The following is a 24060-nucleotide window of genomic DNA, read 5'->3' as shown; positions in this document are numbered from 1 at the left end:
CATGTGCATGTCTCAAGGATAGACATGCCGAGTCCCAGCATCATCCCACCCGCGTCTCGCAGCTCTTCTGATTTCCTTGGTAGAAGTTCCAGCCACAGAACACGACATGTTCGCATATCGCCGACATCGATGGCTGTACGTCCGTCTATCTTCCTCTGTCCGGAAGCTGGGCTGGCATCTGACCAGGTCTCGATTTCGACCTTTTTCTAGATTCAATGAAGACAAGGAACTCGCGTTGAGATACCGGCAATTTGATGTCCAGAATCTAATTAAAGTTGCTGTCCATGCTGTCGGCGATCATGCACGCTGCTGTATGTAGCAATTATACCCTTGCTTACATGCATCTGAGCGGAACAGCGTGTAAGCTGACATGTTATTTCCCCTGGCTTACCCTGGCCTACCCGAACCAGGCACAAAGATACTCAAGTGCGCTGAAGGCCTTCATAATAAAGCCTTCCTCTTAACTCTTGATACCGGGGACGAAGTATTTGCCAAGCTGCCAAATCCCAATGCTGGGCCCTCGCGATATCTCACGGCCTCAGAAGTGGCCACGAGGGAGTTTGTTGGTTTTCTTGTTTTCTCATTAGTTTCATATCAGATTTTGCTGGTCTTGTGAATCTGATTGTGTCTTTTCATAGCTGCGTGATATAGCCAACTTTCCTGTTCCACGGGTTCTTGCATGGTCAGCGGATCCAGCCAACCCCGTTGGGGCGGAATATATCATTGAGCAAAAGGCCAGTGGGATCAGGTTAGGTAGAGTATGGCATGAGTGGCTGCGGAAGTCGAAGTTACATATAATAGAACAGATTGTCAAGTTGGAAAATACCCTGACTTCTTTCAAGTTCTCGAAGCATGGCTGTCTATATTTCAGGGCTGACCTGCCGGATCCATTCCGTGGAGAGGATGGAGGCTTGCTGCTTGGCTCCGACTCTACTGTGGGCCCGGGGGTTCTAGATCGATATGTTATCGGCCCACTTACGGGGGCGGAGCTTTGGCGTGCTGAGCGTGAGAAGATGGAGCTGAATAGAGGTCCTTGTGGGTTATCGTTTCACTCCTACGATCAAGCGCTCGTTAACAACTTGACACAGGGCAACGGGCAGAAGACTATGCAAGAGCTATGGGGGAGAATGAAATTGCTTGGATAAACCGGCATGCTTCTCCACGAATAAACGCGTATATATCTCTAAAAGACCCAGAGTTACCTGATCATGCTCTTAACCTTCTGACTAAATACTTGGATGCCATACTTTACCTTATACCTCACGACCCGGCCCCATGTGCAAACATCCTCTGGCATCCAGACCTGCATCTGGATAACGTCTTCGTTGATCCAACGACTTGTGAAATCACAGGCATAGTCGACTGGCAGGGCGCGAGAATAGCACCTCTCTTCTACCAATCCTGCATACCTCGCATGTTCAGGCATAACGGCCCCGTCCGTGAGGGATGGATCGTCCCATCACGTCCAGAAAACTTTGACACTTTAACGCCGGAGGAACAAAGTCAGCTTGACCGAAACCTTGAAAAGGAAACTGTCCACAAATACTACGAGGCAATGGTATGCAAGCATTCCCCCCGCCACTGGGAGGTTTTGAAAGACATGAGATATATACAGCGCAAACGGAGCCCTACCAGTCTCGTCACCGGGGTCTGGGAGAATCGTGACCTATTCTTCCTGCGTCAAAGCTTGATTGCCATCGAAGCTCTATGGGATAAGCTACGACCAGACGAGACAGTTGAGGCTCCAATCTCTTTCACAAGAGGGGAGTTAGACCTTCATATGAAGGAAGATGAAAATATCTCTGGTGTTGGGAGTATGCTAAAACTCTTTCGTGACCAAGGGGTTCTTCCTGACGATGGGATGGTAGACCCAGAGGACTATGACACTGCAAAAACCAATTGTCAGAAATTCAAAGATATATTCATCGGACTTGCGAAGGATGAACAGGAAAGGGAGCTCTTCTCTAAGTTATGGCCATATCAGGACAAGGAATAGCGTCATACATCTGGGTAGAATAATATCTCTAGCAACTTCACTCCTAGATTGATGTACGATATATGTAACATTATAAAGAGCGTCAACTGTGTTCGAACAAAGAGAAAAGCCTCACAGATATAACAGTAAATGCCTCAATCTATCAATCTATCGAAATAGTCGGCTCTGGGGCTTCCAATTTGCATTATGTAAGCGACAATAAAGCCAGAGCACGTGACACTTACTAAGCGCTATCTGTACTATAAACTTGCTGTCTCTCCCTTGCATGTTTTGTATACGCCGTTTGCGTCATACACTTCGGTTTCACGGCGACGAAGATCAGACAGATACCAGGTTAGCGACCGGTTCGGAGGAGGAGGGCATATCCAATTAGCTATAAACACCCTAACGATGGCGCCCAAGGGCCCAGGGACAAGCAAACGAAATCCCACCGTCTTAGTATGCTACCCAGCAAGCACCTTTCCTCAAGGATCAGCAAACTGACACCTGCTCCAGGTAACCGACTCTAGAGACCGTCAAACAAGGTACTACCCGGCCTCACGGACGCCGAATAGTAGTAGCGCAAACGATATCCCTATTGCGGGCCCGCCCAGTTCTCGCCTCATAACCGTCGATAATGTCCTCCAGTACGCCTCAGATTTGCCCGCGATGCAGCAACGTGGACAACTCGGCCAGCGAGGCCCAACTGTTGGAACAAGCTCTGCCGTGCGCTCACGGTCTGGCTCAGGATCTGAGAGCAGGTTAAGATCCGGTCTGAACGCCGCTAGCAACGCTCTTAGCTCGAGTATGGATAGCAGACACCGAAGCGGAGGCCGTTTGGCCTCTTTACCACAAATACCGCCTCGTTCATCTAAAGTCAGTGAGAAACTAGTTCTTCTTCCAGAGACGGTGGAGGAAGAAGAAGAGGAGGAGGAGCAAGAAGCAGAAGAGGAGGAAGAGGATGAGGATGATGAAGTTGCGGATGACGAAGGCACGCCTTCGAAGATAAATGAGAGATATGAACGGTTACGACGCTTGACTGCTGCCCGCGCGAAGCAGCCGGATTTTACACAGGATAATATGGCTGCGCCGCTCCTTGATAATGAAGAAGCTATTCGAAAACGCAGATTCGCCGCGAGCCCTGAGAAAGGGAAGAGTTATGCTGAGCGTCTACCCAAGGCTCGAAGAGGGAAGAAGTTGCCTCGTGTAACGGCATATTGCACTGCTCAGGCGTATAAGATGGGTGCTGCGGCAAGCTTTGTCAAAGAACTCCACGATGCGCGCACAAAGTTATATGATGACTGCTTATACGCCGCATACCATCTACCCTTATTGCCTGGTCGAGACGGGTATAGGGTGAGAAGTAGCCCTATCTTCCGAAGTGCAGAGGGCAAAGTAGTCCTAGACGAAGAGATTGCAAGGAATGAGAGAAGGGATTACCACGATGAATACTTTACAGAGACAGAGGAGCATTCTGTTCGAAATTCAGAGGAGCAGGAGAGACGTGAGCGCCGTCGTGAGCAAGAACGGGACCGGGAGGAGGAGGATGGCCATGAGCGTGACCATACACACGATCACGAAGTTGGAGCAGAGCGAAGTAATGGACGACGCCAGGAAGAAAGAGATACACCAGTCCGTGGCCATTCATTCCATGTTGAACATCACGACGATCAACCCTCAACTCAAAAAGGTGACATCCGACAGCCTACCTCTCCGGTCTCGACCAGACAATCCCGACCCTCAATACCTCCCAACGCCCTTTCCTTTGCAGAAATGTTCATATTCAGTTACGGGGTTGTCGTCTTTTGGAACTTCACAGAGCGTCAGGAGAAGGAAATCCTCGCAGATCTCGCATTTTGCCCTGCACCAAATGACCTACCGCTTAACCCTCTGGCAGAAGAAGATTTCGAAACAGAAGAGTTCCACTTTGAATACTCTTCCGCTATCTCTAGACCCCGAGTGTATAATGATATGATTACATTACGATCAGGGGATCATATGATTAAACTGGCTATCAGTCATGGCATAGCACAAAGCACAAAGCTCAGTTTCTTTGAGGAGGGCATGGCGCGGCAAATGGCAGACGCAAAGGATGTGCCGAGACGGTTAGCTTTAACCGGTCATCTAGGCATGGGCAGAGAAGAAGTCTTCCGTATCATGGGCAGGTTATTCAAATCGCGTGTTGAAGTCAATCTCTGTAAGCATGCCCTTATCACTCTCTCCATGTACGGATTTATACTAATGAAACTCCTCCAGCTTCGAACATGCTCGACGTGCCCAATTTCTTCTGGGATAGCGAGCCGATGCTTCACCCCCTGTACATCGCTGTTCGTGAATACCTAGAGATAAAACCTCGCATTCAAGTTCTGAATGAACGATGCCGAGTCTTCCTCGACCTTATTGAAATCCTCTCTGATTCTATCGCCGACAATAAAGTGTCTAGCCAGACATGGATTATCATCATTCTGATTTTCATTTCCATCATCGTTACCCTATCTGAGGTGGTGTTAAGATTTGGCATTCTATCGACCAAGAAGGGAACTCAGAGTAAGATGTTGCTAGACCAGGGAAAAGCCAATGGTATGAGTATTGGTATCTAGCCCCATGAACGTATTTTCCTAATATTTGTTGCTGGTTTCTTTCTTTTTCTTATGCGGCATGTTTGTCAGATGGATGGTTGTTTGCTTGGTTTAATTGTAAACTGCAGCTGTGGTTTGTTTTTTTTCCTGCAAGCGTTGACGTTTAATACCACATTTGTCTTTACTTTTTCCTTAATTTGATATCACTGTGAGGCTTAAGTTTTACACTATTGCAAATTTACCTACAGAGCAATATAATTTGGTTTTCAATTTCCCTTCAAAAACTAAAAAAAAAAATTATCCAGAGCATCATGAGCTGACAGGGAAGATAAATCCTGCTTGGGATTGCTCTACTTCTTTGTGATGTGGACAGACTGAGCATTGCAGTATCCCATCATGCCACCTAATCCTCCTTCATACCCAATACCACTCTCCTTGTGTCCACCAAACGAAGTGTTGTTGCTCAGTTCGGCGTGGTTGTTGACCCACACACAGCCGGCTTCGAGCTGGTCGGCAATACGCTGGGCACGTTCTATATCCCTTGACCAGACAGAAGCACCAAGACCCATCTTAGTGTTGTTAGCTTCCTTGATGACGCTTGCCTCGTCATTCCAGGTTACAATTGGGACGATTGGTCCTGAAAAAGTAGTGAGTTAGTTGGCCAACGGAGTGGGACATTATGGTATAGTATACTCACCAAATGGCTCCTCGGTAACGATACGTGAGTCAATTGGGGGCCTATCGATGATGGTAGGCTCGACGAAGTAGCCCGGTCGGCCAAGATCACTTCGGCCACCAGTGGCAACGGTCCATTTCTCCTTTTCAATATCGGCAAATAGGTTCTTTACCTTGTTGAACTGCATCATGTTTTGAATAGGGCCATGAGTAACGCCTTCTTCGTCGCCGGGCCCGACCTTAAACTGCTTAACGGCTTCCACGAGAGCATCGCGGAATTTCTCGTGAATAGATTCGTGTACAAAGATACGCTTGATGGCGGCACATACTTGGCCGGAATGGATAAATGCAGTGAATGCGATCTGCCTTTGTCAGTCCATATACCTAATTAAAGACTCTTGACATTTATACATACCTTTGGAATAGCTTTCTCAAAGTCCACATCTTCGCAGATGATGGCTGGGTCGTTTCCACCACTTTTTGAAACATTAACATCCATAGACAGATATTATACGGGATGAAATAGCTTACAGCTCTAGAGTGACTCTCTTCAAAGTCTTGCTAGCACTTGCCATCACTTTCTTTCCTGTGAAGGATGATCCGGTGAAACTGATCTTTGCTGGGCCAGGATGCTCCGTTAACATAGGTCCTAGTGTGTCATCACCGCTAAGAACTTGAACGACACCCGGCGGGAAGAATTGCTGGGCAAGCTCAACAACTTTGAGATCTGTGTAAGGGCTGTAAGGTGACGGTTTAATGATAGTGGTGCATCCAGACATGACAGCAGGGCCGATTTTTTGGCAAGCAATCATCAAAGGAAAGTTCCAAGGAACAATTCCAACAGCGACACCCAAAGGTGTGAAGCGCTGGATAACCTTCTTTTCTTCGGTGTCTTCGAGGACTGTTGGCTTCAACTCAAGCTTGGAATTGGCACGAAGATTTGCAACAGCTGCTTGAATCTCGAAACCTGCGATTAGTTTCTATTTTGCTCTTGGTTAGCCTGTATATACAATGTTTGCCATACATAATGCCCGTTCGCTGAAGAAATCAATATACTTACCGGCTTCCCTTGCTCCCGAATAGTAAGGTCCAAGAACTGCTCTGCATGCGCCTCGATGGCATCTGCAAGACCAAGAACAGCCTTTGCCCTCTCTTCGTGGGAGGTCTTGGACCACGACTTGAACGCCTCCTGGGCAGCAGCCACGGCAGCGTCTACATCTTCAGCGGTTGAGATAGGGACCTGAGGATTCGGCTCGCCAGTGGAAGGGTTAAAGCTATGGCGAGTGACTGCCGCGGAGGTCAATTTGCCATTAATGACATTGCGAAAGGTGGTAAAATCAAGCTTGGCCGCCATGTTGGTATTATTCAATGAGCTTTTGGTATGCTACCTGAAGAAACACCAATCTGTCAACTGGGATGACAGCGCCCCTTTTATACGTATGAGCGGCGGGCCAGAGCTTCGTAGCAGCGTTTACACCGTTCCATAACGCGGGGCCTTGTAGTGGGGGTGCTCCCGTCCCGGACTTAAGCAGGCAGCACTGTACTCGCGTCTGATCTACGCATTGCTCCAGGGGGCCTTGAGATGATCGAATAACTGGGACTAACTCCGCCCATAGCGATGCAGAAGAGCGTCACAATGGCCGATGAGACGTTCATTGGATAAATATAGGGAGCCAGAGCGCATCTCCATCTATCAACAGCCTCGAAACGCGGAAGGCCAAGTGTTCGTCCGTAGCGGACGATCCTTCGGCACCATCCTGGTCAGAATAAGTAGGGATCTTCGGAAAAGTGCAGGAGGATAATGGCTCTTGGACAACTTTTCTGCATCTGGACTTGTGCAACACAGGGACTTCTTGTCAATAGATATCCCATGTTCATAGTAATAAAGATATAACATCCAATGTCGAGGTCGCGACAAAAGGAAAAATCCCTTTTGATATTGAGGTCCCCGGGCCCAGACAGCACCACGTGATTTTAAGCCTCGGCTGATTAATAACTATATTCCACCAATCAACAAACACTATCACTTAACAAATCATAATCCATAATTTACTAAAAATAAAAACACGGCCAAATTACACTTTAATCTATCTTGGTTAAGCTTCACACCAACCGTCTTGACACTTGGGATTTGGGAGGACTTGGGAAGAAGTTTGTATATTCTGAACAGAGAAGCTGATTTTGAGCGCAACTGTACGGAATAATCAACAAACTCAGTCAATTAAGCAATTAATACCTACATGCAACCTCTTGGGGTGTAAATTTGTGTTGTTTGAAGCCAGAAGGTGACCCCACTAAAAACTCATTGCCGTTCAAGCTGGCTTTACATGATAACAAAGGACATCGAGCGATATAGGCAACCGGATAACAGTCTAAGGTATAATAACATCTAGAACAGATAATAAAAAGCCTCTAGAGCTAGGAGTCTGCGAATTTAGCTGTAGCTTAGACTTCTTTCCGCACACCTTAGTAGATACTGGGTGTACTAATATCGTTACTTCTTATCGCTCTATAAACAAATGTTCATCAGTATAAGATCATGAGGCCAAGGGAAGAACATCTTACCTCTTTCTGCTCATCCGGCTTCTCAGCAACATGGCGCCGGGTCAAATGTTTGCCGTCCTTGTCTTGGTAGGTGACCCTGGAATGGCTGATTCTATCATTGCCACTCTCGTGGAAGCCGTCCCTGATGGAGGTGAGCACGAAAGCTATGCTGTCTTGTCTCGGATCCTTACTCAATAATAGCCATCCCAATAGAGCTCCCGTATTTCCCTTCGACCTGAGCACTGTGATTCTGGAACTCGTCATCAATACGTTTCCCAACGCCTTCGCTGAAGTACGACTCATCGAAGATGCCGGGGCGACGCCACGCTCCACCTTCATCCTCCATACGAAGATATAAGGGGACCCCCGACTTGAGATTCCGTAGAAAGCGAAGTCCAGCGTCTTTCTTAGCCATTGTGAGAGTTAGGCGAGATTGGTAGCTTCAATAGAGCTTAGATACAGAAAGAGATGATCAAATGGAGAAAGGGGAATGAGCAGTGTCAGTATGGAATGCACTGATTTGATCGAAGGGGAAAATGAGAAGTTAAACTAAAATGGGTATTTCATCAATTATATATAGCTGAGCTCTTTCTTCCCATGGTGCCGACAAGGCTGGGACTGTTTGATACCCTTGGCGCTAAAGAGTCAGAAAGCCTTGAAACCAATCATTCCAGCCATCATAATTTGGGCGGCTACTTGATGCAATGTGATCGAAAGTGATTGGTGGTAGGCATCCCTGTTGAGGGTGTCGAAGCCCGAGTTTTGCTCGGGGTACCGCCTCGCAAGACTATCAAGGACATGTAGTAACTGGCACCCATAGCGCAGTATCTGCTTGCTGGAAGCGCCGACGGGTTTACCTTGAATATTAGATATTGGTCCCAATAGCCCCTGAAGTTTCAGCATGATGTGCTGAGGAACGAAGCCAGGCTAACCACCCAAAGACTGCTGCTTGATGAAGTCGCTGGCTCCAGGAACAAGCCATGGGGCGTGGAACTGAAATGCAGCCAGTCATGTGCCGGCGAGGCGTCCAGGGTGGGTCCATGGGACGCTTAGACGAACTTATCCTTTTTAGGCTAGTTCGGTCTTCAGCTCTCTCAAACTTCAAATTGCTCAGGACCTCCTCAGCAGAGTAGTTACAGCGACTGCTGGCCCAACATAAAGACACAGTGCTTGATAGCTACGACATATTCACGATATTATGCCACCCCCTCTCCGTGCGTTAACTCGAGGCTCGATGTTGGTCGGTAAACGCGGTCAACGCTACGTTTTGCTTGATCCGCTCGTTCAACGCAAAGGGAAACAGTGTAATGTCTGGAGCGCTGCAAAGCAGGATGACCCAATGCACCAGTTTGTCCTCAAGAAACCAGACGATGAAGATGGCCCCGGGTGGCCCGACTTCACTCGGGAGATGGAAATGCAGAAGCTGTTGTATAAATCTGGTTACATCCGTCGGATGGTTGATGTCATCCCGCCTCCTTCTGATACGGAGCCGCCAATCATGGTTCTTGAGGCATTCGAGAAGTCGCTGTGGACCGCACGATTGCGGCGCCCTTTTTCTTTGGGGGAGATTCGATCTGTTATGAGATCTGTCGCGATTGGGCTGAGTACTATACATCACAACAATATTGTGTATACAGGTTTGTCGCCTAGAACAGGTCTTAGCATTAATGGACACTAAGTATATGCCAGACTTGAAGATGGAGAATATCCTTGTCAATGGGTTCGATAATGAGACTCCAGGCTCCGGTGAACATTTGGTGACTAAGATTGCTGATCTTGGGATGAGTATATTATTACTATCTATCTTGCTATTATAAATGGATAACTGACTGAGAACTAGTGCGACCACCTTCCCAGGGCCCTATATCTGCAATTACATATCGTAGTCCCGAGGTATACTTTAAGAAACCCTGGACAACTGCAACAGATATATGGTCTTGGGGTATAGTGGTATGCCCTTTTATACCTATAACTCTTACGGTGGGCTATATTAATATATTTTATAGTATCTACATCTACTTCAAGCCCATGTTAATTTCGAAGAACCTGGGATGTTTGACTCATTAAAGGTTGAAGGGACGTTAATAGATAAGGAGAATACTATTCGGGCAGCTATGGCTCAAGAGTTCGATCTTCATACGATTGAGTATTATAACTCAGACCCAGATACGCGACAACTACTGCCACCTAAGGATGAAACGAGGACTGAGCTTGATCATTGGGTAGTAAAGCTCATTAACAAGGATATCCCGGAAAAGGATATTGAGACAGTCCACGTCGCCCTCAATCCTGTTCCAGAGCTACGCCCCAGTGCACTTGAGCTTCTGGAATATGGCTATATCTAAGGCGCTATAGCTTGGGACGCTGTTGGCTATACCACAAGAGAAATAGTGATTGTAAGCCTCTATTACACGGATATAGAGCATATAACTCCCGATAACGCCTCGGTATGTATATTACCAACCCAACTGCTACCAAATGTAAGCATGGTACAGATTGGTAGCATGTCTTTTGCGATTTAAACACCCGCGGGACTTAGCTCGTTTTCGTTTACGCTGCTCAACAACTATCTAACAACGGCACAACAGCTGGGTGTCCGCGTCGTCGCCGGTGTTCTCCAAGTAACGGGTTGCTGGTATCCGCACCCTCAGTTTACTTCTCTTCTTTACATCAAAACGACCACCCTACTTCGCTACGTCATAACTTCTACACTGCGTCATAACGCTTTTCGTTGCTTCCGCTGTCATCTTTTATCTTCCTTCTTCGCTACAGCCTCATGACCAACGACGACAACTCACGACGTCTGCTGTTGGCAACACAGTTGCGTGCTTTTCGAGCTCTTCAGTACGTTGGTCACGACCAGTTCGACTACGATACACTCTTACCTACATCATCACTACATCAATGAAGGCATATCTACCACAGCCAACCTGTACCATCCTTACACCAACCCACGATTAATTAGATAGATAATGGCAAACAGAAGTATAGCTCGTATATTAAAACACAGCAAGTATAATTAGAATAAGTAGTCTGTAGATATATTAGAATTTATATCTAAAAATTAATTCTAGTTGAAGTATTTTAAAGCCCATATCACGTGTCGTTCCCTGAGCCTTCGAGAAAAGCAATCATGCAGCAATCTTCGTGACGAATGTTATTAGTAAGCGCATGAAGTGACTAGCGTGGTTAATTTTATTGGGGACTGTTGTTCGCGCTATCTGGCCACTTTTGAGGCTATCAAATGCTTTCTTGGATCCCGAGCACTCTGTTTGTTCTTCTACAGTGACCACGCCGGTGAATATAGAATAGCGATTGCAGGCATACAATCGCGATGATTTACAGCCCTTGACCGACCCTTCCTTTAGATACGATGATCTTGTCTTGGAGATGGCACAGTTTGGCCGTCCTCGCGTTAGGTTAGCTTCATACATCGCACCACTCAGGTCTTGCTTAAGATGCTAACGATTTGGCCGTACTCACAGTGCTGTGCTTACAGGCCATAACGGCCGGAGCTCGAAATTTACGGGAGGACCTCACAAACCGAGAATCTAACCCTACGGACCTACCGCTCCCAGGCTCACTCGATGTTGAGAACCCAGTGGCTAGAGCGAGAGGCAACAATGCTCGCGAGTACTCTATCGGTAATTAAGGAACACCTCTGCACTTTTGTTGGAAGAATTACGGGTCTAGAGCTTTAGCTGAGCATTCTCTTGCAGATCAACCAGTTGTCGAAACGGCATTGAACATCCTCCGCAAGATAAAAGTCCCTACCAAGAAATACGAACGTCCGTCTGGCATCTTTGGTCATGCGAGCTACTACGGCCGCGAGTTGTTTTACCTTTTGTTTATGAATGCACCGTCATCGGATCAGTTGTCATCAAGTCGATTTACCAAGAAAAATGGGAAACTGGTGGAAGCAGTCCGGCTACTGGAGGGGGCTGCTCGTAAGAATAATTCAGATGCTACATTTCTCCTTGCCGAAATGAACTTTTACGGAAATTATACCCACCCACGCGACTTTTCAAAAGCCTTCCGATATTACGATGCGTTGGCGACCTTGACTGGAAACAGTACTGCGCAATACATGCTCGGGTTCATGTATGCAACTGGAATCGGCGGGGTTGTGGAACGAGATCAGGGCAAGGCGCTTCTATACCACACGTTTGCTGCCAGGGGTGGCAATACTAGGTCACAGATGACGCTGGCATATCGGAGATACATAGGAATTGGAGCCGCTCCGGATTGCGATCAAGCGGTATATTGGTACAAGAAGGTAGCCGATAAGGCGATTGCATGGTATAGATCCGGGCCACCCGGCGGTATTAATTGGCGTCGAGAGGCCTTCCGTTGGGCTGATGAGGAAGGTGGCGTGTATGGTGAGGGAGCCAGTGTGTCTAGTGCTGGTTACAACGCGATGAGGGATGTCCATTCCAGTGCCGATGCGAGCCTGGATGATGTGCTGGAGTATCTCGATCTTATGGCTAAGAAGGGTGATACTAAAGCTACCTTTGGCCTTGGGAAGCTCTATTATGAAGGATCACGCCAGCTGGAAAGGAGCTACAAGAAGGCCATGATGTATTTCGTGGTAGTTGCAAGGAAATACTGGACCAAGGACGGCTCTATCAACCCAAGCCATCCACCAGGCATTGACAAGATCGCTGCTCAGTCTGCGGCCCATATTGGCCTGATGTTCCTTCGTGGAGAGGGCACAGAGCAGAATTTCCAAAAGGCCAAAGTCTGGTTTACACGAGGAAGAGCAAACGGTGATGCAATGTGCCAGCATTATCTAGGGCTGATGTACTTGCATGGCTATGGCGTCGAACAGGATGTAATGAAGGCCGCTTCATACTTTAAAGCCGCAGCGGAACAGGACAACTACTACTCCAAAACGCGGCTTGGAGCGTTGTTCCTTGACCAAGGAGATGTTGTCACGGCATCGATATATTTTGAAGCAGCCGCTCGGCATGGCGGTATGGAAGCCCTCTATTACCTCGCCGGAATTGCAGACCGGGGCCTTGGCGGACAGCGCCATTGTGGAGTTGCCACAGCGTACTACAAGATAGTCTCCGAAAAGGCCGAAGGCATTCATTCCGCTTTTGCCGAAGCGAATGATGCTTATGAGATTGGAGACAAGGAGCTCGCTCTGATCATCTCTACCATGGCAGCAGAACAAGGGTATGAGAGCGCCCAGGCAAATGTTGCATACCTTCTCGACGAGAAACGATCTGTTTTATCCCTTGATCCTATTCTTCCATGGGTAAGGGGCGGACGCTCGTCCTTATTGCGCAACGCAGCCTTGGGGTTCATATACTGGGCCCGCTCTGCTAAACAAGCCAATATAGACTCAATGGTGAAGCTAGGAGATTACTACTTTGAAGGCTATGGCACAAAGAAAGATGTTTCTAGAGCACTCACCTGCTATCATTCCGCAGCTGAAGGCCACAGTGCCCAAGCATTTTGGAACCTTGGCTGGATGTATGAGAACGGCCTTCATGTTGAGCAGGACTTCCCCATGGCCAAGAGGTATTATGACCTTGCCTTGGAAACGAACCAAGAGGCATATTTCCCGGTCACACTCAGCCTTCTTCGACTGCGTGCTAGGAATTTCTGGAATAAGGTGATACGAGGGAAGGCTAATACTATCAACGCAGAACCAGGTATGATTCTACTTCCATTGCCCAATCACAAGTAGCATGGCTAATGGGTACTAGATGTAAATACTCCACGGACATTTAAGGAGTGGATCTCACACTTTATCAACTATAATGAAGAAGAAGCATACCAGAGAGCACTCCGCCAACAAGCTGCTGCGGACCCTGACGCCATCCTAGATGAGACCGGACATGCGCACGCTCAAGACCAAGATCTCAATTACTATGACGAGGAGGCCCTTGATTTTGACGACGGTATCCTAGAGAGTCTTATCATAATTGGGCTTGTTGCTACCCTGGTGCTTCTATTGCACTTCCGCCAGCAGCGGGCAGCTCGTCGTGCCCAAGAAGCAAACAACGCCAATAATCAGCAACAAAACCAAGGAGCTGATGGTGCCGGCAATGCAGCAGAAGATAGGGGCTTCTTCCCACGACCGGATGACCCCAACTTTGCAGCGTGGGTTGCTGGAGGACTTGGACGGTAGTAGATTGTTGTGCCACATGTTTTACGCATATACCCGTTTTATTTTTTCTGTTATTATTAGCATGCATCACCTGGAGAATTTACACTGTTTGTTACTTTGAACAATAAGTCTTTGATCTTATTTTCCTGCGGGCGCCCAGCTTTGTTTACATTGGATTGGAAGGTCTGTACAGAGCCCCCTACATCGCCTTAGTAATCGCCCAAAGAGGAAATACAGACGTCGACTTCATCTCCTGCATTTTACTCTCGAAATATCCATACACAACAACAACATCACATGTCGCCTACAATAGCACGAAAGGGTTCCAGTCTACACACGGAATCAGACACAATGGAGGTCAAACTGACTCTGCCTAAGAAACGAGGACTCGGCGATGGCTCGCATACCCTGAAGAGGCCTTTCAAGTCACCCCTCCGCAAAGGACCCGATGCAGAACCTGTTGTCTTCTCGCAGTCTGTATCAACCGATTCTTCCAATCAAAGGTTATTCGTCAATAGCACCATAAAATGGAAGCCCTCACCTGGTACCCAAACTCCTCTCGCCGGACAGAATCCTTTTCAGGACGCACATATCTCATCAGCTACGACTCCCAAAGCCCGCATTTCCACCCTCCAAAGAGAGATGAGTAGTTTACAGCTCCGCCTGGCTCGCCAACTCGAAGAAATAGATATCCTCGAACAGGCAATAAACATCCTGGAGAAAGGAAAGCTAGGCGAGCTCGAGATACTTAAACAGAAATGGCGAAGCGTAAGCCGGGACGCAGCCGAGGACCTGTTTGTCAGTGCAAAGGACAAAGTGAACCGTATGGGCGGGGTGAGAGTATACAACGAGAAGATCCGAAAGAGAAAGATGAGACAGCAGGAGTGGGGAGGGTGGGACGACAAGCAGGATGATAATGACGACGAAGACGAAGATCTTGGAAGTGATATTGAGAGAGAGAAGGAGAGGAGGAAGGTAGAGTTGGAGGAGATGATTGATTTTTAGGAGAAGGACGAAGCCGAGCTAGAGGATGAGGAAGAGAGCGAGAATGACGATGAGGTGAGTGGCCCCCTTTTGTGGTTGATTGCTGTTGAAATTGATTCTGACTGGCTGATTATCTAGACTTTTACCATTGACATGATGCTTAAAGGCCTGAATGTCGATCTCAAAGTCATTGGCTTTGATAAGGCTAGCCAGAGATGGATCGATTGAAGATTGTTGCTACGATCTTAGTCCTACTATGACTTCTATATCTGTATTATACCTACGAGCATGGTTACACCGAGTGAAAGATGACTGAGGTGCATACATCCGCCTACTGAACGGGTATTAGTATTCCTACATCCAATCATAAATGTATAATTTTATCAATGTGGTAATAGACAGACGCAGTTTTATACATATCAACTGCTGAGAAACTCCTTTTTTTTAATTTGAACTTGACGGAGAACTGAAATTGCAATAAGAATATACCCCTTGGGGGGACGAAGAAGAGTCGGACGACTTCATGGAATCGTAAGAACTTGTTACGAATACTCTTTACCCTCCATTTTTGTTTTTCCTACGTATTAAATTCCTATATTTTAGAAATCAAAAATTCAAATTCTTCTCTCTGAACTACTTCCTGACCAGTGCTAAAAACGTAGAAGGACTAGTCTCCTTTTCTATATACGACATCTTGTACGGAATTCGTGTAGCCCATTATGGCTACGTTGAATATTTCCTGGCCTCTGTGTGAGATAGCGGCCGCGGTGCTAAGGCTTAACCCCCCACTGATAAAAGGAAGATGCTGCGTCGAAGACAGAGATATATTTACAGTTGGCTAAGTTAGTTACCAATTGAACGATTTCTTTATCTCACGGAACCGTCATATCATCGCGGCTCCTTGTTGCGCTCGTCATAACTGTGACCGTCTTCCATCCAACATTGTAACATGCTCCTACTCTTTGCTATCGCTTTCGTCCGGGTACGCAGGCAAAGGTGATCCTTGAGCAAAAGCTTTCCCAGGGCTCACCGCGCGATGGAAACGCCTATAGTAACCTCGGAAATTTGCACATCTTTCATCTGCAACTGTGCAGGATGAGGCTGGAAGAAAAGGATCGACCTACGGCCTCGCAAGGGCGATACAGGCCTTCGCAACGCTTGCCGACTGCACCTGTTTCGAAGCCGCAGTCAAGATCAAGCACTCGGTCGGGCTCTGGGTTGGTTGCAGCATAGAGATTCCCAAGGCAACGAGCACATGGAAGAGGCATGACGGGGGAACTATAGATACCCCAGGAGGACCCGGGGTTGAGGAAACCAACGGTTAGAATGTTGACCCCTGATATACCTAGTGTACCAGAGGTCCAACATTCAATCCCAAAGTGAATGTTCAGAGAATCTGGAGTACGGGTCCACTAATCACAAAGCGTGGGAATCCGTCTCTAAAGGCCTGGAGCTAGCGTTGAATTTCTATCCAGCACTTGGGGTACTTCTTCATCCCCCCAAATTGCTCCCAGAAGAGCAGCTAATCATCTCACACTATACCACCATAGCCATGTGATTTCGAATTCAATAAGTATAGATATAAATGCGTGTGGGTGTTCGACGAGGAGTTTCCGCCGGGCATTGTCGGGCCATGTGGAATCTATTTTTTTGTAACTAGCCCAATAAGACCTTACGGGCTAGTTACTGGCACGCACAGCTGCCTTTGAATGGCAACACAGCAGTAGTAGATTGGCGCAGGTGGCTGCGGCTGCGCGGTTGGGAGGCGCCGGCGGATGCCCCCAGACACTCATGATCTACCCGCCAGAGCTGCTGTTGCTTCTGCTTCCTCTGCCGTCTTCCAGGCTGTTACTGCTGTTGTTACTGTGGGCCAGTGGGTTGTGGTTGCTGCATGCTTAATTGGCAATGATCTATGGTGTTTATTCAGTTAGATACACGGAGCAAGTGTTGGATGTAGTGATATTGCTGCAAGAACGTCGAATAAGCTGATCGATTAACCAGGTATCGTCTCTTTGTTGTATGGTTCACCATGCATGGTTGCCATCACAGTTATCGGATCCAGGAGGGAAGTCGGATTCAAAAATGGGCTCCAAGAGTAGTTAGAGGAACAATGGCCCCGATCAAAAGCCGATCTAATACATCCGCTGATGTTTCTTCTGCCTCCCCAGGCTCTGCTTCATCTGGCGTCATTTGCTTGCGTTGGAGTAGCAGGCTTAGCAGCCTGGCGCGTGGTTTTGGAACAACTAGTTAACTAGTTATATGATTTCTGGCAACGACTCTTTCGGTCCGGTGTGGTGCATCCCCCTAGGCTGGGGAATAGTAGCCAGGCTGAGCAGTGTATCTAGTTCATGGCCTGCCAGTGAGCGTTTTGATTTGCCGCTCTCCTTTTCGGATGATGATCTTCGTTGTAAAGCACTCTATAACAGGTGCCTGGTATTTAACTAACCAGTGCCCAAAACCAGAGTCAGAGCACAGTTCAACGGCCACTTAGTGTCAATGATATAGCGACTCTTTCTGCAGCCAATTGGGGGCCCCCCTTTTTGGCCCAGCGGTTTGATACATATTCATGGCTCATAGCGCTCTTGCTGGTATGACGTTCTTTAGGTAGTGTCTTGATCACATTATTACCCTAACAAAAATGCTTGCCGATTTCTGGTCAAACGTCAGAGTCATGTCAGGTTATTGTCGGCAGGTTACAACTTACACATAGTATGCGCCGCATGGCCCATGGGCCAAAACAACACAATCCCACCAGCGCGATTATCGCGCCGAACACCACAGCGACCCCATATGGGCCAACCCGCTCCAGGAGGAGGGAAGGGATGGGACGTGGCCAGCGTCGCCGCTGGGCCGGCCTCAGGAGCAGCAGTGGCTGTCCATATCCTCCGTTATTTCTCACTCTCTCTTTTCACGCGAGGCTCTTAATAGCTTCCATGCATGCTCGATGCCGCAGCGGAGGACGCAGTGCCGGCTCCTTCACTTCCACTACTGTCTTGTGCGATTCATCCGACACCTTGGGCACAGCAGGGCAGCAGCCACGATAGCTCATCTTCCTCGCATTGCTGTGCCGCCTGCGGTAGTGGCCGAAGCGTAGTTGCACGCAGATGAAGTCTGGCGCCAATGCTGTTGATTAGCTGGATACCAGGTCCTTTGCAGTTCACTATCTGCCCTATGCTGCTGTATATCTTTAGCTGCTCGTCGCACTTGTGATTCGCGCCACGAACGTCTGCCTGGGTTTCCTGACCAGATGCAGTTCGAGAAAGGCCCATCCCTAGGATCATCAGGTTCAAACGGAACGAAATTCGGCCGCCGTAAAAGGAGCGGCAGCGCCGACGGGTGTCTGAAAGCCAGCGTAGCCTTTTGGTCCATTCGCTGGTCCAACGATTCTATTCTATCATCACATACCGGCCAGGCAGCAGTGTATGGCACTTGTAGCATCGCTTAAATCCTCTTCGATGGAATGATAATATCTCATCACATAGGTTGCAGATATACTCATAGTTGACTGAAATGTGAGAAATGTACGTGGGTTCACGCATCATTGTTCGGCTCGTGATGCCATTCAATCTGGAGTATCTTGTTCACCCCTTCCGCGCGGTATTTTATCTTCCACACCGACCACTAGGTATATTGGTTTTAGTTGAATAATGTCGTCTGTTTCATAGTTATCGTTGCATGTGTAGCGATAAGATCAGGTAGCACCCCATGTATCAAATATGCCAGTCAACCACCAAGACGGTCGGAGCCCAAGCAAACAGGCAGATGCATAGAATGCATGTTTTCGGTGACTTCCACGCCAAAGAAACCATTTGACAGTGGCCCCCGTATACAAGATAGCCTGAGGGTTAGCCATTATTAGGAAGCCACGCGCAATCTTCTGGAACCATGAAAGTAGAGGATTGTTCAATAGTTGGCTATTGAATAATTCTCCGAGTTGATCCAATGGATGTATGTCCGTGGTGGTGCAAACAAAGGAGGAATGGGTACGTCGATTGCAAGGGCGTGTTGGTGTTATTTTGCAGCACAAGAGCTTGGAATCAGTGTATTCCGTATCTGAAGCATATGTGGTCTGGGTGCTGCAAAATACTGTCGCTGACACTTAGTTTGAATGCATAACATTTTGTTATTGTGACTAAACCCAGGAGAAGACTGAAGGTAGTTGTCAATGATATGACGACTCTCTCTGCAGCTCGTCACAAGGATGGCTTATACATGCGCAACGGGAGCAGGACACCCCGGCTTCATAAGCACAGTCGAGATCAAGAACCAAGTCCCTCTCGGGGTTTATTTTGGCATGCAAGTTCCCTAAGCATCGAACGCATGGTAGGGGTAGGGGTCTCCCCTTTTTGGCCCGGCGGTTTGATAGCATCTCACTCAGCTTCTTTGGTGCTGACGTCGTTTTCTTTTCGGTAGTGTCATATATATTCTGGCCGCATCATATTGGTATATTGGATCCGGCGGAGTTCTATCGAAGCAGATCATTGGGTAGAGTCAGACTGTACAAGGTGTTCCATGCCGTGGAGAAGACGATTGGTGTGTCTTCATAGTGGGAAGGACCACGATGCATCTAAGGGATTCAATCAAAAGAAAGAAACCCCCAGGTCCGGTGGTCTGTCCGTCTTGGGTGCAGATAGGTGTCCCCCGTCGCGGACAGCTCTACCTTTGCCTCGTAGTACTTGTGGAAAGTCTCCTTTTCAAGGTCCTGGTCAAGTTGATTTTGTTCCTCCTGCGTTAAAGTGTCAAAGTTGTCCGGACGTGATGGGAATATCCATTCCCCCAACCAGCCATCCTAAACCCTCATTCACAAGGTAATAAGCCGTCCAGCCATTATGCTTGTTATACAGGTCAATAGCTGGGCTGGAGACCAAATTGCTTTGTGTTGAGGGACTACTTGGCACGATCCCTTTTTGTGCAAATCGCATTACCTTCTCCGGGGATATAGGTTATGCCGCATGTAGGAGCATCATGGACAAGGTTAAGGTCGAGTTTGATATGTATCGCTGGCACCAGTGCCCCTGGCTGTGTGAACTTCGCATAGTACGGATAGGATATCAGCTTCCACTCGTGGCCTGGACGTAAGTGGATATAACACAGATAATAGGCGACGTCTTGCCTCATGAGTTGTTGTCCCAAGCTGAAGTATGCGTTGCGCAGCCATCCACAGTTCGGTTTGTTGTTGATGAGGACTCCACTTACTTCAGGCATATCGACATAGTTAAATGTGCCGGAATACATCAGATCAGGCCGAGGCGCCAATATGATTCAAGGCTCCCTCTCACTTGATGATGAGAGCCCAGAGGACAGCATGTAAAATGTAAAATGTCGTTCACAGTCTTGCGGGCCCGGACATATCAGACCGGTCTAGAGGTGTGGATATCAAGCCGAGCAAAGATCAATTCCGCCAGCACAGATCAGCCTTTCTTGTCATCAGACAGATTCATCGGCTTGCAGCGCAAAAAGCGCTCCTCCATGATATCTGATTTTGTCGGGTATCGATCCCTCAATTCGGATTTGCTCGAAAACCCGCTATCAACGGCCACAAGACATTGTCCAAGGCAGTACTGGGGTTTGCAGCCAGATGTCTTACCGTTCTTTTCGTGCAATCGTTCAATCAGCCAATTTATTTCTCTATACTGCGGTTTGTGAGTGGTGAACTTGCAGTCAATTGCCATGTATATATAATATTGGTCTTTGGTATATTTGATCCGCGGTGTTCCCATAAAGTTCCATGCGACGATTTTGTAATTATGGCCTTTCGATATTTGAGTTATTCTGCAACCGCTTAGTAGAGACAATCCTAACAGTCTGCAGACCAAATGGTGTGTCCATCTTAGTTTTAGCTGTATTTTCCCACACTGCGAACTGCTTATTGACACATTCAATAGATTCCATCAGGTGTTTCCGTATAAGTTGTCTCTTTCAAGGAGCCACCTAGCAGCCCCTGAGCAAAAATCGACCGACTCAACACAATCGTAGGTTTTCTGCAGTTTCAGGAGCCCGTGGCAGCGCTGGATATAGCTTGTTCTGACGCGCAGATGCGACAATATAGCGAGTGTTTTCCACCATGTATTTCTCTCTGAGTTCTGGGACAATTTCTGCATTTGCGTGGCACCAATCGGTGCCACACCTTCCGGGGGTATTAGCACAGTAATGGCTGGCTGGAATATCGTGACGAGTGAACCTTGCAAGCCTCTTCATTGGTCCAGAGAGGAGATTCCGTCAAGCTCGATATGTATTCCATTTCCCTGGTGATTCGTCCTGCTTTTCAAACACTGTGTCATTATAGGTGGTCAGAAATAGCTCGGCCTCCGGAGCAGGTTTATTGCATCATACGAGTTCTGAAATTGATCAATCCCAGCTTAGCCCTATGATTTTCGGTGGAGTCCATAATGGATTGCTCAGTATTGGATCTCCCGGGCGTCATATAAGGGGTGAGTTGGGGTGTGTTCCTGGTAAGTCATGACATCATTGACAATTGTCGTTGGTTCGAATGGCTCTTACTGACGGATTAGAACCGATGCAAGGCCCGGTATGTGCGTCTATTTTGGTTGGATTTGATATGGACGTGTGTCTCGTTTGTCATCTTCTCGGGAATTTAAGTATCTCTTTCAGGGTGGCTAGAAGTTGTAGTCTTCGTCTCGGGCCTCATGATGCTCAATATGAAATCCCTTGCGAGATACATTTCCATTTCCATTCCGAGAGTTGGTTCCCAGTGATGTTGGTAACCGCGCTGTCCGCCCCAGGCTGGGGGATAACGATGCCGCTAATATATCTTCCCGTTAGAATCTTAATTTATTTGGATATAGGGGAGGGGGGGTAGATATTTTACTTTATTGCTAGTTGGCGGCGGAGGCACTCCTGGAGTGCGGTCGGGAAGGGGGTTGAAGATCAGGGTGTGGTGGACCCCCAGGCAACAGTAGTAGATGGGAGCGGGTGGTTGCTGCTGCATAGTTAGGAGGCTCGTCGAGACCCCTACCGGCTGGGAAGGTTCACGCTTCAACCAGCTAGATAAGTGTTAGTATAGAGATAAAATATCTTAGAGAGAAGTTAATAGTAAATAATTACCTGATAGGGATCTCGACGAGCCTCGAATATGCCAGTGAAATGGCTAGAATGAGTAGAGTAAACTTGAATAAGCTGACGTTCCTCCCCACTTCCCTACACACGATAACGATGGCTAGTGCCATCGACATTGCTGGGTTGGCTCGGATATGTGACCTTCCACGGGACATTCATCCGACCAGCCTCCAGCCGAGTCCTTAGTAGAGGCGATTGTTGTTTGCAGAGGACCCTGCACAAGTCCTATAGAGCCGCAGCCGTTGGTTGGCTTTTTAGTGCCTTCAAATGCTTGCTTGAAGAAAAGCGTTCAAGTCAGAGTTAACCGACAATCCGGACGCTCTTTGCCTGCCGACAGCCGAAGTGGAAAAGTCGATAATATATGTAAACGTTGTGGTTCGCAAAGCACTCTTTTGGAACCACGATATGGGCAACATTATGAGCGCCGTTGAAGGAGAAATGCTGAAGGTTCGAGAACGCAGACGTATCCCTTGGAAGCAGGGTGTACAAAGTTGGATTGCGCTTGGTGATATATTTCGCAGCAGTGACATCTGGTAGTCTGCCAATCTTTCGGTAGACGGATTGAATCGCCTTGCAAAGACATGCCTTGTCACCTGCAAAAGCCTGGAAAAGGCGAGGGTCGAGGTTTTTGGTGCAGCCAAGTATGTTCTTGTAACCATCCATATCAACCAGGCATTCGCCATCAAGCTGTCCAGACGGCGGTTGACTTGTTCATTTTGAACAGGAGTGGAATCGGCCGAATACTTTTTCGAAGGGGATAATAGAATTAAATGCACACAAAGATTGCGAGTAAGTAGATCTCGATTATCGAACAACTTTGTAGCAAGATTCGCGGTCTGGCTACATACGTTGTTTCCGTTGGATACGATAAGTATCTGAGGGAGTAAATCGGGATTAATATCCTCGGAAGAAATAGTCTGCTTGGTCGAACCGCTTGTTTAGCGGAATTTCGCCATAGTTTCTTGCTGTCGACTGTCGAGTTCGAAGGGAGCAGGTAGTAAGCGGATCCTAAGGTGAAGCCCCCGGCCGGTGGCTTGTCTGATCTACCTTCTCTTCGGGCCTTGAAGTATGAATATCTCCCGTATATGTGCTCTTTAGCCTAGACCATTTGCTTAAATGTCATATTATAGGAGCTAGCTGCAAGCTGTTGCCATACCTTGAGGTGTCGGTGAGCCTCCTTGCTACTAGAGAGTAGGACTGAGAGTTCAGAGGTAACGGCGTGATTGTTCTAATTGACTCTTCCAACCAGCGCATTAGAGATAGGCCCTAGGCCGGTGAGCTAGATGGCGGCAGGGAACGCATATGGAACCTGTGCATATCGGTTGGCAAGGCCACTGGGTGATGTAGGCCCGGGTATTAAATCCCGCTGCTTCTCTCCAGGCTTTTGCGACATAATATTCCGTTTGCTAAGGACGGTGTGTTGGTATTTCGTTCATGGGGATCTTCGGGCTTGGATCCAGCACACAGCACCTTCGTTGAATCGCTTGCACTGTATATAGCTAAGCAGTATTAAGTTAGTTAGTTGCCTTGATGTGGTTTGGATATAAGAACGAGAGAGCTCCGAGGACAGTATCTAAGGGGGTCATTCCCTAAGCTTTGTAATGAAGCGACTTTGAAACGGGGAGCTGATACTATTAATCCATGCTAGTAGAACTGGTCTCCCAGATACTAAAAGAAGTCAGAAATGTACCCAAGGTAGAGAAAGGAGAGGCCAAAAACTAGACTTACAGGATTCAGTAACAGCTGATATAGTCCCCTTGTACTATTCAATTCAAGGGGGCAGTCCTTCTTAATTCCGTGGACGACCAAGCATCGCCTAGAAGATATTGCACTGTGATAGGACTTTTGTTACATTGCTGGTCTGGCAACTGACATCGACTGAAGCTTGTTGTAGCGATCGGGACTTGTGTCCCCGTTGTACTCCAGGTTCGAGGCTTGTGTTGAGTGTCGTCGCTTCAATGAGTAGATCGAATATAATTTGTTAGAAGGCCGTTGCCCTTAACAGAGTGGACCGCGGTTTTCTCGTTGAACCCCCTCGATGATAATATTCATATAAACCGGTAGGGCGGCCAGAGATATCGGGCACAGGCGAGGCAGCACATAAGGGA

The 24060-nt window shown here is 47.7% G+C and overlaps 9 protein-coding genes across 9 annotated transcripts; 6 read left to right on the top strand and 3 right to left on the bottom strand.

Annotated features, from left to right (window-relative positions):
* Window positions 1-370: 370 nt before the first annotated feature.
* On the top strand, window positions 371-1996 carry ARB_01916 (uncharacterized protein; the record flags this gene model as incomplete). Its single annotated transcript, XM_003011888.1, has 3 exons — window positions 371-562; window positions 639-1035; window positions 1089-1996. 3 exons carry the CDS (start codon window positions 371-373, stop codon window positions 1994-1996), a joined length of 1497 nt encoding a protein of 498 aa, XP_003011934.1.
* A 648-nt stretch (window positions 1997-2644) lies between these two features.
* On the top strand, window positions 2645-4575 carry ARB_01915 (uncharacterized protein; the record flags this gene model as incomplete). Its single annotated transcript, XM_003011887.1, has 2 exons — window positions 2645-4172; window positions 4232-4575. 2 exons carry the CDS (start codon window positions 2645-2647, stop codon window positions 4573-4575), a joined length of 1872 nt encoding a protein of 623 aa, XP_003011933.1.
* Window positions 4576-4904: 329 nt separating this feature from the next.
* On the bottom strand, window positions 4905-6583 carry ARB_01914 (uncharacterized protein; the record flags this gene model as incomplete). The annotated part of the gene is made up of 5 exons (XM_003011886.1): window positions 4905-5191; window positions 5252-5591; window positions 5645-5705; window positions 5761-6209; window positions 6290-6583. 5 exons carry the CDS (start codon window positions 6581-6583, stop codon window positions 4905-4907), a joined length of 1431 nt encoding a protein of 476 aa, XP_003011932.1.
* A 1140-nt stretch (window positions 6584-7723) lies between these two features.
* On the bottom strand, window positions 7724-8188 carry ARB_01913 (uncharacterized protein; the record flags this gene model as incomplete). Its single annotated transcript, XM_003011885.1, has 3 exons — window positions 7724-7738; window positions 7795-7870; window positions 7965-8188. 3 exons carry the CDS (start codon window positions 8186-8188, stop codon window positions 7724-7726), a joined length of 315 nt encoding a protein of 104 aa, XP_003011931.1.
* An 819-nt stretch (window positions 8189-9007) lies between these two features.
* ARB_01912 (uncharacterized protein) lies at window positions 9008-9590 on the top strand (the record flags this gene model as incomplete). The annotated part of the gene is made up of 2 exons (XM_003011884.1): window positions 9008-9410; window positions 9436-9590. 2 exons carry the CDS (start codon window positions 9008-9010, stop codon window positions 9588-9590), a joined length of 558 nt encoding a protein of 185 aa, XP_003011930.1.
* Window positions 9591-9824: 234 nt separating this feature from the next.
* Window positions 9825-10118, top strand: ARB_01911 (uncharacterized protein; the record flags this gene model as incomplete). Its single annotated transcript, XM_003011883.1, has 1 exon — window positions 9825-10118. The coding sequence occupies one exon, from the start codon at window positions 9825-9827 to the stop codon at window positions 10116-10118; it is 294 nt and encodes a 97-aa protein (XP_003011929.1).
* A 1028-nt stretch (window positions 10119-11146) lies between these two features.
* On the top strand, window positions 11147-13912 carry ARB_01910 (uncharacterized protein; the record flags this gene model as incomplete). Its single annotated transcript, XM_003011882.1, has 4 exons — window positions 11147-11192; window positions 11259-11417; window positions 11475-13433; window positions 13488-13912. The coding sequence occupies 4 exons, from the start codon at window positions 11147-11149 to the stop codon at window positions 13910-13912; spliced, it is 2589 nt and encodes an 862-aa protein (XP_003011928.1).
* Window positions 13913-14242: 330 nt separating this feature from the next.
* On the top strand, window positions 14243-15103 carry ARB_01909 (DNA repair protein Dds20/Mei5, putative; the record flags this gene model as incomplete). The annotated part of the gene is made up of 3 exons (XM_003011881.1): window positions 14243-14866; window positions 14897-14950; window positions 15014-15103. The coding sequence occupies 3 exons, from the start codon at window positions 14243-14245 to the stop codon at window positions 15101-15103; spliced, it is 768 nt and encodes a 255-aa protein (XP_003011927.1).
* A 7149-nt stretch (window positions 15104-22252) lies between these two features.
* Window positions 22253-22615, bottom strand: ARB_01908 (uncharacterized protein; the record flags this gene model as incomplete). Its single annotated transcript, XM_003011880.1, has 1 exon — window positions 22253-22615. One exon carries the CDS (start codon window positions 22613-22615, stop codon window positions 22253-22255), a length of 363 nt encoding a protein of 120 aa, XP_003011926.1.
* Window positions 22616-24060: the final 1445 nt, after the last annotated feature.

The sequence above is a fragment of the Trichophyton benhamiae genome, assembly GCF_000151125.1.
Source record: "Trichophyton benhamiae CBS 112371 chromosome Unknown contig01106.0, whole genome shotgun sequence".
NCBI classification, from domain to species: domain Eukaryota; kingdom Fungi; phylum Ascomycota; class Eurotiomycetes; order Onygenales; family Arthrodermataceae; genus Trichophyton; species Trichophyton benhamiae.
The sequence above is the reverse complement of the archived record's forward strand: the minus strand, read 5'-3'. Positions and strand labels throughout refer to the sequence as shown.